This window comes from Lepidochelys olivacea, assembly GCF_965140295.1.
Source record: "Lepidochelys olivacea isolate rLepOli2 genome assembly, chromosome: 7".
NCBI classification, from domain to species: Eukaryota; Metazoa; Chordata; order Testudines; family Cheloniidae; genus Lepidochelys; species Lepidochelys olivacea.
The window spans coordinates 4548812-4563382 of record NC_140417.1 but is presented as its reverse complement, the minus strand read 5'-3'; the positions used below and the strand labels follow the sequence as shown (position 1 = coordinate 4563382).

The following is a 14571-nucleotide window of genomic DNA, read 5'->3' as shown; positions in this document are numbered from 1 at the left end:
CTTGAGAGCCATTGCTACTGATTATTCAACAAAAAAACAACACAGACTCCAACAAGAGACTGCTGAATTGGAATTAATTTGCAAACTGGACACCATTAACTTAGGCTTGAATAAAGACTGGGAGTGGATGTGTCATTACACAAAGTAAAACTGTTTCCCCATGTTTATTTCCCCCCTACTGTTCCTCACACGGTCTTGTCAACTGCTGGAAACGGCCCACGATGATTATCACTACAAAAGGTTTTTCCCCTGCTCTTCTGCTGCTCACCTTACCTGATCTCTATCATTACAATGTATGGTAACACCCATTGTTTCATGTTCTGTGTATATAAAATCTCCCCACTGTATTTTCCACTGCATGCATCCGATGAAGTGAGCTGTAGCTCACGAAAACTTATGCTCAAATAAATTTGTTAGTCTCTAAGGCGCCACAAGTCCTCCTGTTCTTATTGCTACTGAGTGTGCCTAGGGATTGCTATAGAGGAAACAGTGGCTGGTGTGTAAGATGGTAACCACAGAGGAGTAAAAAAAATGTCTGAAGTGGCCTGATATGTACAACCAAATCCAAATTCTGGTCCCAACTACTCCAGCGTAAATTGAGAGTCAGGCCAACATTTTCAAGCTAAGGTGCCTGAAGTTATCCATCTAAATCCATATTAGTGCCTAAATATGGATTTACAAGCCTCATGTTAGCTACTCGGCTTTGAAAATGTTGGCCTTTGCCTACTGAGCCATAAAATATATGTTCTTACTCAACCACAAGTTAGGTGAAAATCTATGGCCCAGTTATGCAGCAGGTCAGACCAAATGATCATAATGTCTACTGACCTTAAAACATATTACATCGTTGTTCATCTCAATTTAGGCTGATATAAATGAAATCAGATTCCAGTCCCTGGTATTCAGAATTAATATTAGAGTGGCTAAATTTAAGGAACTGAGTTTGTTGTAAGCAATTATACATCCCTCAGTGACAGTGGGGGAGAAATGCATTCCAGGTTCATTTGTCATGCAACATGCTGTGTATTGTTTGTAATTAGGTACATGTTTATGGTTTGTTTAGAGTGTGTATGTGAGTGAGCAATGTTTCAAAATAAAACTTTAATAAAATACTTTAAAACACTGCCAGCCATCACGAAACAGGGTTTTTCTTATTTTCTTATTTATTTATAATGACTAGTTTATAAAGGGTGAAGGAAATATAAATTGTACGTCATCTGCTAGACAAATTAAATTACATATTAACCATCCCAATGTACTGTCCCGTCCCCCCCACCTCCCCACACACATCCCACCAATCTGAGTGTATCAGTTTAAACTTCTAGATGAATTCAGGCTAGCATTTGCATAAACAACCAAACAATGCCAACAAGCAAGATACAGTGTGATAAAACCTTCTGAGGAGTTATTTTAAAATTTAGATTCTGGAGCCAGTGTAAAATTGAAAGAACTTGCCCTACTTTTTTGGAGGGGGGGGGGGAGTGGCTAAGGAGGGAAACACATCACCACCTGCCATTGCCATACTGGTGTGTGTATAGCCTCCATTATAGATCTCTTCATGTAATTGGGAAGCTGTCCAAAAGGCTCTTTTGCCTATAATCAAATGAGTATCATGGTCAAGTTTCCGCGGTTCAGTCTCTTTCACCCTTAGCTTAAAGAGCTGAGATGAAAGGTCCCCAGTACACAAACTTCTGATCCTGTTGGGCACTTAAAACAAAGACCAAAAGTCTCCCCTCAGATCCACAGAGAAGATCCAGGTGCTCAGATACCACAGTGAAGTGTACAGTATACATTTATTAGATACTAGATATGATAAAACCTCCCCCTCCACACTTGGGCTAGATGTGACACTTGCAGTGACAACATAATACTGGAGGTAGGATGATGTCCCGATTTTATAGGGACAGTCCAGATATTCGGGGCTCCGTTTTATATAGGCACCTCTTATCCCCCACCCCCATCTCCATATTTCACACTTGCTATCTGGTCACCCTAACCAGAGACAAAATCGGCACCTTCTGGATCTGAGATGTGAATCGTGACCATTGCCTGACTTTTCATAGACAGTTTCAGCTGTTAAGGATTATCAGATTATCAGAGGTTAGAAACCCCCATATTTCTCCAAAGGTCACCCTTAAAAATGTCTCTGTTAATTTAATGGATAACTTCTGACTCAAGTGACTTAACTCTTTGCTTTTTCTTATGACTTGGATTTATAATTTTTAAAAATTAAGTTGTATTCCTGGTCTCAGACTTATCACACTACTCAGAGTAATTGAAGCAGAAATGTATGAGAGCTGAGAGCTTGACAAACAATTTTTGTCACCAATTTAAACTATCTTGGTTTTGTTGATCAATGACACTGTGTTCAGGAGTAAGAATCTGTGCACATTGTTGTCTTGTAAGGTTGGGCCTTCCTTCATCCCATACAGACACTAACCAGACCTAATCCTTGCTACATGTGGATTACAGTAATTCTTATGATTCACAGCAGTGGGCTATGCTACCTTTGATTTATTTTTTTAATTAGGTAGCTAGAGGCTGATTTTAAATAAGGTTACATATATTTATATTCAGTCAGATTTCTAAAAGGCACTGACAAGCATGCTCTAAACTCAGATACAAAATTTAAACATAATTAAACAAAACAAAACAAACAAATTGGTACAATACCAACAAAGGATTCTCACAGCCATCAAAGCCAAGACCACACTCATCACAAATCTCCTCCTTCTGGAAAACCTGGGCTAATAAAAGGGACTTGCTATACGCTCCGGAGATCATCAAATCCAGGTTCTAAAGGATCACTCAGCGGGAGATGGAAAGTAATTATAGGAGTTGACAACCTATCACTGAGAAGAGTCTGCCAATGAGCCCTTCTCTTTTGAATGAATGTTCTGCTAACCTCAGCAGATCAGAGTTGGAAATTAGCACTGTTTATAACACCCAGACCCCTTGTAATATTATTCCGTGTACGCATTTTGGTCAGCAAAAGAATGTTAAGCAGGCGGAAAAAAATCACAATTTTAAACAGATGTTTTTTTTACCTTGAAAGAGCATTGTCTGGCTAAAGTCACTACGCATGTCATTTCGGCAAACTGCTTGAACTCTGAACAGATAAAGGATGTCAGGTGAGACATGGCTAATGATGGCTTTCTGTTTAAAAGAAATAGATATTATTCAGATTTGCCTCCCCAAAGGGCTCTCCATGATCAATCTGTACAATACAGAGCACTGTGCTAACACAGAACATTTAGGACAAGACTATTTCTAAAGGGCGACATTAACCCCTGTGCAGAGGTCCAGCTGCTGGCCCGCGCATCATGTAAGCTGCTAGACCTTAGCGCGACTTAAGTGGTGCACAGGGCTTGTGCTAGCTCTCTGCACAGGGGAGAATTTCCCCCATGATGCGTTAGTTACCACACTAACACACACGTTTGCGACTCCTCACTGCTCAAAAAACTGCGAGCAGGTTACTTGATCTTTTAAAAATTAAAATAAAAACATGTGGCGGGGGAGAAAAGGGTGTTTTCCATCAACCGGGATATGAACATACAGCTACCAACCACCATAGTATCTAGGCCAGGAGCTTTATTCTGCAGGGAACAGCAGGGATGATTGGGGCAATTTGCTGCATATGGTGCCCCCACATTGAATGGCTGCCCTGGGCTGGGAATCGCCTTCCAGTCCACCATCACCATTACAATGTGAGTATTTGAATATGCACATGGATGCTCTGGAGATGCTGCCAGGCTACCCAGCCATTCATTCACTCTCTGTGTGCTCCCTGATCTCCTTTTTGCCAGCAATTGCTCCTCTCTGGGCCTTGCAGCAGAGGAAGTTAACAGCACTGAGTATCAGTGTAGGTCATTTGCAAGGCCAGTGCACTATCTTCTAGTCTAGTTTCAAATGTCTCAAGCAATTGGACTTCCCAATTTCTTCTGCCACAGTGCAAGTACTTTGACAGTAAATTATATTTCACTGTCAAACGATGTTTTTCTGCCATGCCTCTCTCTTGGCCCTAATCTAAACTTTGGCTGAATCCTTTACCTCCTCCTTTACCCCTTTTCCAGAGCTGGGTTTACTGCCATTCACTTCAAGCTATCACTTCATTGAATTCCCTGCATATTTCGTTATTTTTATATAAAAAAGACACTGTATTTGTGCCCAAATTGTCCCTGCTGTTTAATGTACTCCATTCTCATTACTGATGAAAAAAAATCTCCCTTAAGCATGTGACGTTATGACAAGAGAGAGGTTACAATACATCACAACCTTCATAACCTTGAGTGTCTTTCAATAGATTCCTCTCTGATTTCATGAAGTACATCAATCCCTAATGTGACCTAGATAACAATGTCTAGTGGGGGAAATTGAAAATATAAATGGAAATGAAGTAAAAGAATCTTCATCTGAAAGAGTAAGAGAAGTATTATTCTATAACTGATTGAATGGGCCCAGAGGACTGTGTATTTGAAAAAAAATAACACTCATTAGAAATTTCTCTCAGTGCTCTTGCATTTTCATGTGCATATACAATTACTGATTTCCTTATTCCAGAGACTTCCTTTGATTAACAATAAACGGAGGCCTTTCAAACCTGAATATATAACTTTGATTTTATATGCAAAGAATGTTAAAGACTAGTACAGTATTTGCTTCCACTTGGACAAGAATGACAAACAGATCCAATCGTAAATGGAGCTGGTGGATTGGTATTTTCCACATTCACCTGAACTGTTCTGCCCTTCCCTCTATTATCTCACCAGCAGAGAAATCTATGTGGAAAAGGCACACTTCCTTTTTTCCACTGCAGCCTGGGCCACTGCATCCCCAGCTCCCAGGCCGGGATCTTGCAAACCCTACCAGGGACAGTCCCAATAGTCTTCAATGGGCTATGCACAGTGGGAAGCACTAGTCCAGTAACAGATTTTGCATGATCAGTCCTTACTGTGAAAACAGCAAGTTGCACATAAGCCAAAAAGGTTTTCAGAGTGAGTGGAGCTGGTTCCCAAGCCAGCTAGTTTTCAACAGTCGTATATAAAAAAATACCTGCCTACCCATTTCCCTTTGTGCCCACCATGTGAACGATAAATTAACCCTCTGGTATACTGGGTGATGTGCTACATAGAATTCAACTAGCAAGGAATATGTGAAAAGCAATCCACTGCGATTTACAAAAATAACCCTTCATTTCAATATAACAAATGTTTTTGTACCCCACCTTCTCCTATTGAGGAAAGTACAGTGTAAGGCTAGCTTAAGACTAAGGTCAATTGCTGATGCTGTAGTTTTACCAGGTCCTTGTCACTGTCCTTGGTGAAAGTCTTCTCTTTTTCATCTTCATTTTTAGCCCAGCTGTAGGAGATCATGTAGTTCATAACGGGAGGGTGGTAGATGATCTCTGGTTGGTTCCAAGTTACTAGCAAAGCTGTTCTGTTCACAGGCTGCACTTTCATGTTGACCGGGGGAGTACTGCAAACTAAACAAAAGGGATCAGATATGAAGCTCTCCTGAAGAACAGAGAGAAACTGAATAGGAGAATAATTGCATTTAACATTAAAAAGCCAGATTTTTGACACACTTACCCAAGCTCTATAATATCTTACTCTATGTTACACTGAAACCAATGGGATTTTAACCACTTGCAGTTGCTTTCCTGTGCCAAGTGCAGGAAAAGGATAACAGACAATAGGGCCCATTACGTCTGTGGCTTTGGGCAAGTTGCTTAGGCCCAATTATTTATTTTACAAATGAGCACAAAATCTTCACTCCCCGGATGGGCCTACAAAGCCCGCCCTCTGCACGTTGAGAGTTCTGCACACCTACAAGTGCTCAGTGCACTTTTAAACCGTTGGGTCTTAATTTCCCTGTGCAACTTTCCTGTATTATAATTGCCTGATGCCTAAAATGGGAGCAATAATTCTTCCCTGCCTCACACGGTGCTGGGAGAATTAGCTAACGTTTGCTAAACACTTTGAAGATCCAATGCCCTATATCAGATCTAAGAGTTATTACTGGGACACTATATGGTTTCTTTTTTATGCCCAGTAGTGCATAATAAACTAAGGATATTTTATACTCTTCTTCACCTGCTTTGCAGGGAAACATAGACATTGCTTGTCATTCAAATGTCACAAAAGGAAGAAAGGGCATGTCAGTAACCAGGCACATAGCTCTTTGGCTGATGCTTCCTAGCTGGTTTCTGGGAGGAACGCTGTGTGGAACTGACAGGTTTCAGAGTAGCAGCCCTGTTAGTCTGTATTCGCAAAAAGAAAAGGAGTACTTCTGGCACCTTAGAGACTAACAAATTTATTTGAGCATGCTCAGGGGTCGCAGAGCATGCTCAAATAAATTGGTTAGTCTCTAAGGTGCCACAAGTACTCCTTTTCTTTGTGTGGAACTGTTGACTGACTCCTGCTGCCTCGCTCTGGAAGCTGTGGCTTTCTAATCCCACCTCAGATATAAAGAAGGTAGAAGTTGCTCTCTGGCCAGAGTGTGCTAGGATTTGAGGGGGGAATGTCCAGGAGGGAAACCCTAGGAATGGCCTAGCTTGAGCTGAACTGCTCATTATTTCAGCTGCCTACAAAAGAGGAGGACGGGGTATGGGCACTGACCCTGGGTATGCTCTATGCTGGTATGCACTCAAGAGCTCAGCCCATTCAGGATAACTCAAAAAAATATTGGTCTAATAACTGAAATGTAAAGGCGTATGAATGGAGAACACTAGATGGCACTAATATGCTGTCTATAAAGTACATACTGGTCTCCCGCTATAAGGGCTATATATTTTCCCAAGCTTTTAAAAGAGTCGTGATTAAAATATATAATTCAGGACAAATTCTCACACCCTCTTTCCAAATATAACCCTTGAGCCACAAAGAATTGCATGCTACAGTACCTCAATACACTCAGCAGGGACTAAGGATCTGGCCTTTGCTGACAGGAAAGGCTCAGGGTGTCACCCAGACCACTAAGTCTGTGCACTGTTTCCAATATTATCCTTCCCACTTCCACTTTCCACAACAAGTGAAAACACACCCATCTTAACTTGGCTCCCTGAGCGTACACATACAAACAATTGACTCCTGAAGAATCGCAGTTGCACTGGGGAGAAAATGAAATCTATTTCCAGCTCTGGGTTTCCTGTCTGGCCATGTCACGTGCTGCTGCATCACCAAACACCCGTGCTTTATCCAGAAAAACATGCTGCAAATGGCTAAACACGTGCATCTCCAGTATTTCCAGTGTGATGGACCTGTTAAATGTATCCTGTGCATTTGTCACCCTCGCTTTATAACAAACGGGTGCAAAATGAGAGAACAGAATCTTCTTGTCTTTGCGAGATACGCTTGTGAAGCAATTGATGTGTAGCAGTAGACTTTCCCCCTGCAAAAGAAACTGGCAAGTCAAACTCGTGGCCGTTTCAAGTGTAATTTACCTATTTGCAAATGTCCTGATTACTCTGAACGGAGGTGGCCAAAACTGCAGCCTACCACCGGCAATGACACTTCCAGAAACCCCAATTAGGACACCACTAAGTCACTGTTCCCAAGAAACAGCTCCTCTCTCTCACCCTTGGCCTCTGTCTCTCTCCTCTGAGCGTACTGCCTGTTTCTCTCTCCTACTTGTGCTCTGTTCTTTCAACACTTAGCCCTACAGCGTGAGCCAGTGGCTGCATGGGGCTCATGTTCCGTCTACCTAGTGTGGGCTAGTTTAGGTGGGGGCCGAGGCATTAACTTTCCCTTTTTGCAGCACAGGCACCTCCGGTAGGTTTGACTCTATCCAGTGTCCAATGGAGCCATCTAGTTCTCTCCAGAGAAAAAGAGAGCACTTAACCCATACAGTCCCCTTGACGATACTTGCTTTATCGTTCCATTCCATTCAAAGTCTTTTGGAACTGGGGGCAAGCTTAGACCTTGGGAGCTTGTGTCAATCAGCAGCAAACACACTATCCAGTTAAGTAGTGGCTAGTCTCAAAAGAAGCCCATCCAGGCCTCCTTGGAGTTTGTTTTACTGCAGCAAGGATTGATTTAAAAAGCAATTCTCCAGTAATCATCACAGGAGACATAAAATAAAGGGACAACAGCCTGAATAGGCCCCAAATACTTGTAATGTCCCTCTAGCTTTTGTTGACTCCTCATTTAGAGACTTGTGCCTAAGAGCCTGACAGTGATCCTGCAGCCACTCTGTGTACAGAGCTGACATTGTTTCCAATGTTGTGAACCTGAACCCTGATCCAGTTAAGCATAGTGCGTGGCTGTAATCGCTCTAATGCCATTGCTGATTTCACTAACACATGTGATAAAAGACTCCGCTGGATCGGGCCATGGAATGGTTGGAAGATCAGGGTCCAGGCCCGCTATAAGGATACTGAATCCATAATGCTGCTATTTCACAGTAAAGAATATTCACAAAGTTTATGATTTAATAGGACTTTGTTCCAATTATTCTGGGGCACAAGGGAAGAATGTGTTATGATTATGTACTAACTAGCATTTTCTATTCAGCTTCTATTTTGAGGGTTTCTGGATTGATGAATGGGCAAAACAGGATTTTTCCCCCTTCTTGTTTACAAAATGAAACATATGGTTTATTAATTTAACCAAACCTGTTCAGGAAACAATGGAATCAAAAACATTTCATCTGATAATTCAATCTGATGATTTAATTAGAACAGAACATAATAATGTAACAAGTGTCTGAAAGGAGAGAAAAAGTACATGATTTGACTGTTTATAAAACTATCTGCATTTTCTAGAGAGCCAATTTTCCTTTCCATATTGTGCGTGTCTTGGATTTTAGGAAGGAGAAGATTCACAGATTCTGGGTTTTTTTAAACCATATTTTAGGATGCTAAAGAGCCCTTACTGATTTTGCAAAGTGTAAAGCTGAAGGACAAATACAAATACAGAGAGGAGATGGGGAAAAATGTTTGTATGTTACTCTGCATTGAAACAGAATACACGGAAAAGAAACAAGATTTTTTCAGGCTAAATGAGCAAACAAGCCAGTGAATTGATGATTTCTTTAAAAAAAGCCATTTGACATTGAAATAACAGATCTCAGCTGTTTTAAGAGAAAATATTACCATGCCTTTCCTTCAAATTCAGCCATAATTATGATTTATATTACCATAGCACCCAAGAGCCACAGTCATGGCATCCGATGAAGTGAGCTGTAGCTCACGAAAGCTCATGCTCAAATAAATTGGTTAGTCTCTAAGGTGCCACAAGTACTCCTGTTCTTCTTGCGGATACAGACTAACACGGCTGCTCCTCTGAAACCAGTCATGGACTGGGATCCCATTGTGCTAGGCGCCGTACTGACACAGAAGAAAAGATGTGTCCCATCCCATAGATCTTACAATCCAAGTATAAGACAAGAGACAGACAGACAGATGGGGAAGGCAAAGTAACAATGAGACAATATTGGTCAGCATGATAGGCAGTGATAAAGAGAGTATTAGGTCTTGGAATTGTTACAACACAAAACCACCACAGCCAGTCCTCATTTCAGGACAAATGTATCCTATATGGCTCCCAGCAAAGTAGTACCTGAGCACCTGACAGTCTATAATGCAACACCCCTCACAAAACCCCATGAAGTAGGCTGTGTTATTATTCACAGTTTACAGAAGGGGAACGGAGGCGCAGAGAGGCTAAGTGATGTGCCCGAGGTTACATGGGAAGTCTGTGGTGAAGCCGGGAATCAAAGTCATGTCTTCCAAGTTCTCGGCTATTACCCTAACTGGACCATCTCTTCCTCTCTGGGCTGGTGCAACAAGAACAAACAGAAATAGTGTCTGCCTTCTGTGTCCCCTGCAAAAGGGCAGTAGGAGGAGGATGACGGGGAGTCGCTCTAAGGGAAGGAGCTCTGAGTGCACTTGGCTGCTCTGAACTAAAACACTGTGCAACCTCAGCTGACGTCTAGAGCTGATGGCAGCATTTGTGGTGGTTTCCTGGGGACTAGACACAGCCTCTACACTGCAGATCATGGCCCCCCTGAGAAAAATGAGGTTTACGGCTGGCCTCCTTCCCCTAGCTTTCACTGAACTATGGAGAGATCCTGCTTTCCCCTTTCACTCTCAGGGGGAGTTCTGTAAATGTCCTCTGTCCACCCTTGCACACCACCACAGCAAAGCACAACACAGTCATATGCTTAATCTACAGCACCAGCCAGGTCAGCCACACAACAGAGAATTATTTCCTTCATATTAAAAGCATTCAAATGGTCTGGAACAAATACAATTAATGTAACATCTCCACACTCATCTCCCCCTTCATTTGATTTCTGCGTTGTATTTGGCTATGCAACCTCTCTGGGACTTTCCTTACTAAATCCCCATAGAGCCTAATCCAGAGGTCATGGCAGCCCTCCTCTGTAACTCTGAAGATGCACCTGATTTAGCAGGAATAAGGCACTGATGTAAGACATACCTATGACTAACTATATAATATACTTGGTCACGCAGTGTGCTAGAAAGGTTTTAGCAGACGAAGTTTGGAATAGGCACCTTATTCACAGGTAGTGACCTACAGGTAGTGACATATGAAGTTCTACCCTGATAAAATTTCTATGCCACACTGCACCAGCCTGCATTTTGCTTACGATAGCCGTGTTACTGAAAAACTATTTAAGGAATGTTTTAAAACTTGCATTGAGTTTATTTCTTGTATCGCTTCCTCTTGTAAAGCCAGATGCCTTATACTTTGTCTTGGTGGAATTTGATTTTTATAATTTTGTCAGATAATATAAAAGTTTATTTTTAAGCATTTGTTTTTATTGATTTCAGTTTTCAGAGCCCCCCCGATTTTTATCAATTTAATTTTTCGCAGTTGGGGAAAGTTAGGGTGTGTGTGTCAGACAATGAGGAGGTCAGAGAATTTAATGACAGCAGATGCTGAGATTCAAAAAGTTAAACTTTATGACCATTAAAACACAAATTGTCAACACTGCGTGTCAAAATATAGAAAGCAAATAGTCTTAAACTCGAATAAGCTCTCAAGCAGCGTTTTTCTTACTTTGCCTGTCTGTAAATTTGGATCATCATCACTGGAATTTTTTTTCTCAGTTTTTGTGTGTACAATGAAATTGAGGGTTATAGACTTTTCATGATAAAAATCGAATCCTTCCAAGCCTACTTGTACTATGAATCCAACAGTACAGGGCTGAGAGAGATCCATCAAAACCTAGAAATGTTCTAAGTTAGCTTTTCTATGCATAAAAATGTCACCACTATTATTTCTGGATGTACTGTGTCCTCTTTTGGGAAGCTGGGAATCTCCTCCTTCCCAAAGGCATAAATCGCGGTTTCTATTGCTGCAGAACTGGGACATATTGCATGTTAAAGTCATGACATTTTTGTGCACAGAAAAGCCAGGGCTGGTGAAGAACGCAATCTTGCCTGTGCAAGGAAGGAGAGTCCTTGGGCAAGGGGACTTTTGAAGGAAATTCACAAGTGGATGGAGGAAAGGAGACATTTCTGAATCAAAATGATTTTAAAAACCTGGAGTGCATCAAAGCTGCTCAGAGGTTTGGTATGTTAGAATAAATCCTGCGGAGATGGATTAGCGGGCAGAGACCAAATGAAGTGCTACAAGACAAGGAATACATTTATTTTTCACATGGCTCTGCCGTTTAGAACCTAAATATTACCTCATCCTAAGTGGCATATTATACACGTGACTATCAATAGATACATGACTACTTGTCTGTTACCGAATCACTGATAACTCGGAAGAAAATCATCTTGAATGCTTATGGATCAATGTCCTAACAGATAAAGCACAAGATGGGGTATTAGTTGGTGTCTGCTACAGGCCACAAAATCATATTAGGGATCAGCATGACCAGCACATTATGCACCTGGCTACACTGTGTAGGAGAAATACAGTGTGATCACTGGGGACTTCAATTTGAGTGACGTATGCTGGAAGGCTCATGCTGCCAGTACTAAACATCACTGGAATTCCTAAACATCAGAGATGATAATTTCCTACCTTAAGAAGTGTGCAACTAACATGACAGAATTCTATATTAGGCCTCATCTTGACAGATAAAGAGGAACTGATCACAGAACTAAAAAATAATGGTAAGTTAGGTACGAGTATCATGACTTGATCAAATTTAAATGTGCAAACAGAATTAAGTCCAGACCAGTTTTATATATATATAAATATATGCATATATATACACATGTATAGATACACACACACACACACATGCTTTAAAAGGGCCAATTTCACAAAGCAGAAAACAACTATGAGCCAAATCATCTGGGAGGAAGAATTTAGTCAGTAAAATGCGAATGATTTTGGAATATTTTATTGGATGCCCCAAAACCACCATTGAGGAAGAAGGCCATACTACTTGGTTTAGTGGAGAAGTGAAGATAGTCGATACAAAATTATAAAATAATATACAGCAAATGGAAGAAAAGGGAAGTTGATAGCAATGAATATAGGTCAGAAGCTAAGAACTGTAGAAAATTGATAATCGAAGCAAAGGGGCAAGGAGAAATCTATGACTGGCAGAGTTAAGAACAATAAGAAGGAGTTTTTAAAAATGTATTAGGAACAAATATTAGGAATATTAGGAACAAAAAGAACCCAACAATGGTATTGGTCCATTACTAGGTGGAAATGGTAGAATTATCAATAATAATGATAATTATTAGAAATAATAATTTTATATTTATATTTATATTAATATTATTAGAAATAATAATCAATAATAGTGATCAATGGCTCCATGTCTAGTTGGCAGCCGGTATCAAGTGGAGTGCCCCAAGGGTCGGTCCTGGGGCCGGTTTTATTCAATATCTTCATAAATGATCTGGAGGATGGTGTGGATTGCACTCTCAGCAAATTTGCGGATGATACTAAACTGGGAGGAGTGGTAGATACGCTGGAGGGGAGGGATAGGATACAGAAGGACCTAGACCAATTGGAAGATTGGGCCAAAAGGAATCTGATGAGGTTCAATAAGGATAAGTGCAGGGTCCTGCACTTAGGACGGAAGAACCCAATGCACAGCTACAGACTAGGGACCGAATGGCTAGGCAGCAGTTCTGCAGAAAAGGACCTAGGGGTGACAGTGGACGAGAAGCTGGATATGAGTCAGCAGTGTGCCCTTGTTGCCAAGAAGGCCAACGGCATTTTGGGATGTATAAGTAGGGGCATAGCGAGCAGATCGAGGGACGTGATCGTTCCCCTCTATTCGACATTGGTGAGGCCTCATCTGGAGTACTGTGTCCAGTTTTGGGCCCCACACTTCAAGAAGGATGTGGATAAATTGGAGAGAGTCCAGCGAAGGGCAACAAAAATGATTAGGGGACTGGAACACATGACTTATGAGGAGAGGCTGAGGGAGCTGGGATTGTTTAGCCTGCAGAAGAGAAGAATGAGGGGGGATTTGATAGCTGCTTTCAACTACCTGAAAGGGGGTTCCAAAGAGGATGGCTCTAGACTGTTCTCAATGGTAGCAGATGACAGAACGAGGAGTAATGGTCTCAAGTTGCAGTGGGGGAGGTTTAGATTGGATATTAGGAAAAACTTTTTCACTAGGAGGGTGGTGAAACACTGGAATGCGTTACCTAGGGAGGTGGTAGAATCTCCTTCCTTAGAGGTTTTTAAGGTCAGGCTTGACAAAGCCCTGGCTGGGATGATTTAACTGGGAATTGGTCCTGCTTCGAGCAGGGGGTTGGACTAGATGACCTTCTGGGGTCCCTTCCAACCCTGATATTCTATGATTCTATGATTCTATAATGCGGAAAAGACAGAAGTGTTCAATAAATATTTCTGTTCTGTATTTGTGGGAAAACAAATGACATAGTCATAGCATATGATAACACTTTTTCCATCCCACTATTATTCCTGGAGGATGATAAATAGCAGCTACTAAAGTTACACATGTTAAAATCAGCAGATTAAGATAACTTGCATTCAAAAGCTTTAAAAGAGTTGGCCAAGGAGCTTGCTGGACCATTAATGCTGATGTTCAATAAGCCTTGGAACACTGGGGAAGTTCCCAAAGACTGGTAGAAAACTAATGTTGTGCCAATATTTAAAAAGGGTAAACAGGATGACCTGGGTAATTAGAAGCCTGTCAGTCTGACATCGATCCCAGGCAAGATAATGAAGTGGCTGAAACGAAACTTGATTAATAAAGAATTAAAGAAGGTAATATAATTAATGCCAGTCAGCATAGGTTTATGGAAAATAGATCCTGTCAAACTCACTTGATTTTTTTTATGCAATTACAAGTTTGCTTAATAAAGGCAATAGCGTTGATAAAATATACTTAGACATTTGACTTGGTACTGCATGACATTTTGATTAAAAATAAGAAAGATATAAAATTAATGTGGCACACAGTAAATGGACTAAAAGATGGCTAGGTATCAAAATGTAATTGTAAATGGGGAACCATCATCGAACAGGTGTGTTTCCAGGGGGAGCCCCGTGGGGATCATCTCTTGGCCCTACACTATTTATCATTTTTATTAATGTCCTTGAAGAAAATACAAAATCACTGATAAAGTTTGCAGAGGACACAAAAATTGGGGAA

The 14571-nt window shown here is 41.1% G+C and overlaps 1 protein-coding gene across 7 annotated transcripts in view; it reads right to left on the bottom strand.

Moving 5' to 3' along the window:
• Positions 1–14571, bottom strand: part of PTPRG (protein tyrosine phosphatase receptor type G) — a 621815-nt gene that overhangs the window by 114941 nt on the left and 492303 nt on the right. For all 7 annotated transcript variants that reach the window (XM_084635116.1, XM_084635117.1, XM_084635121.1 and 4 more), the window contains exons 9-10: positions 5298–5482; positions 3048–3156 (exon numbers count right to left, since the gene is read on the bottom strand). In XM_084635116.1, coding sequence (XP_084491242.1) covers positions 3048–3156; positions 5298–5482 — 294 coding nt within the window. The remainder of the gene's footprint in view (positions 1–3047; positions 3157–5297; positions 5483–14571) is intronic.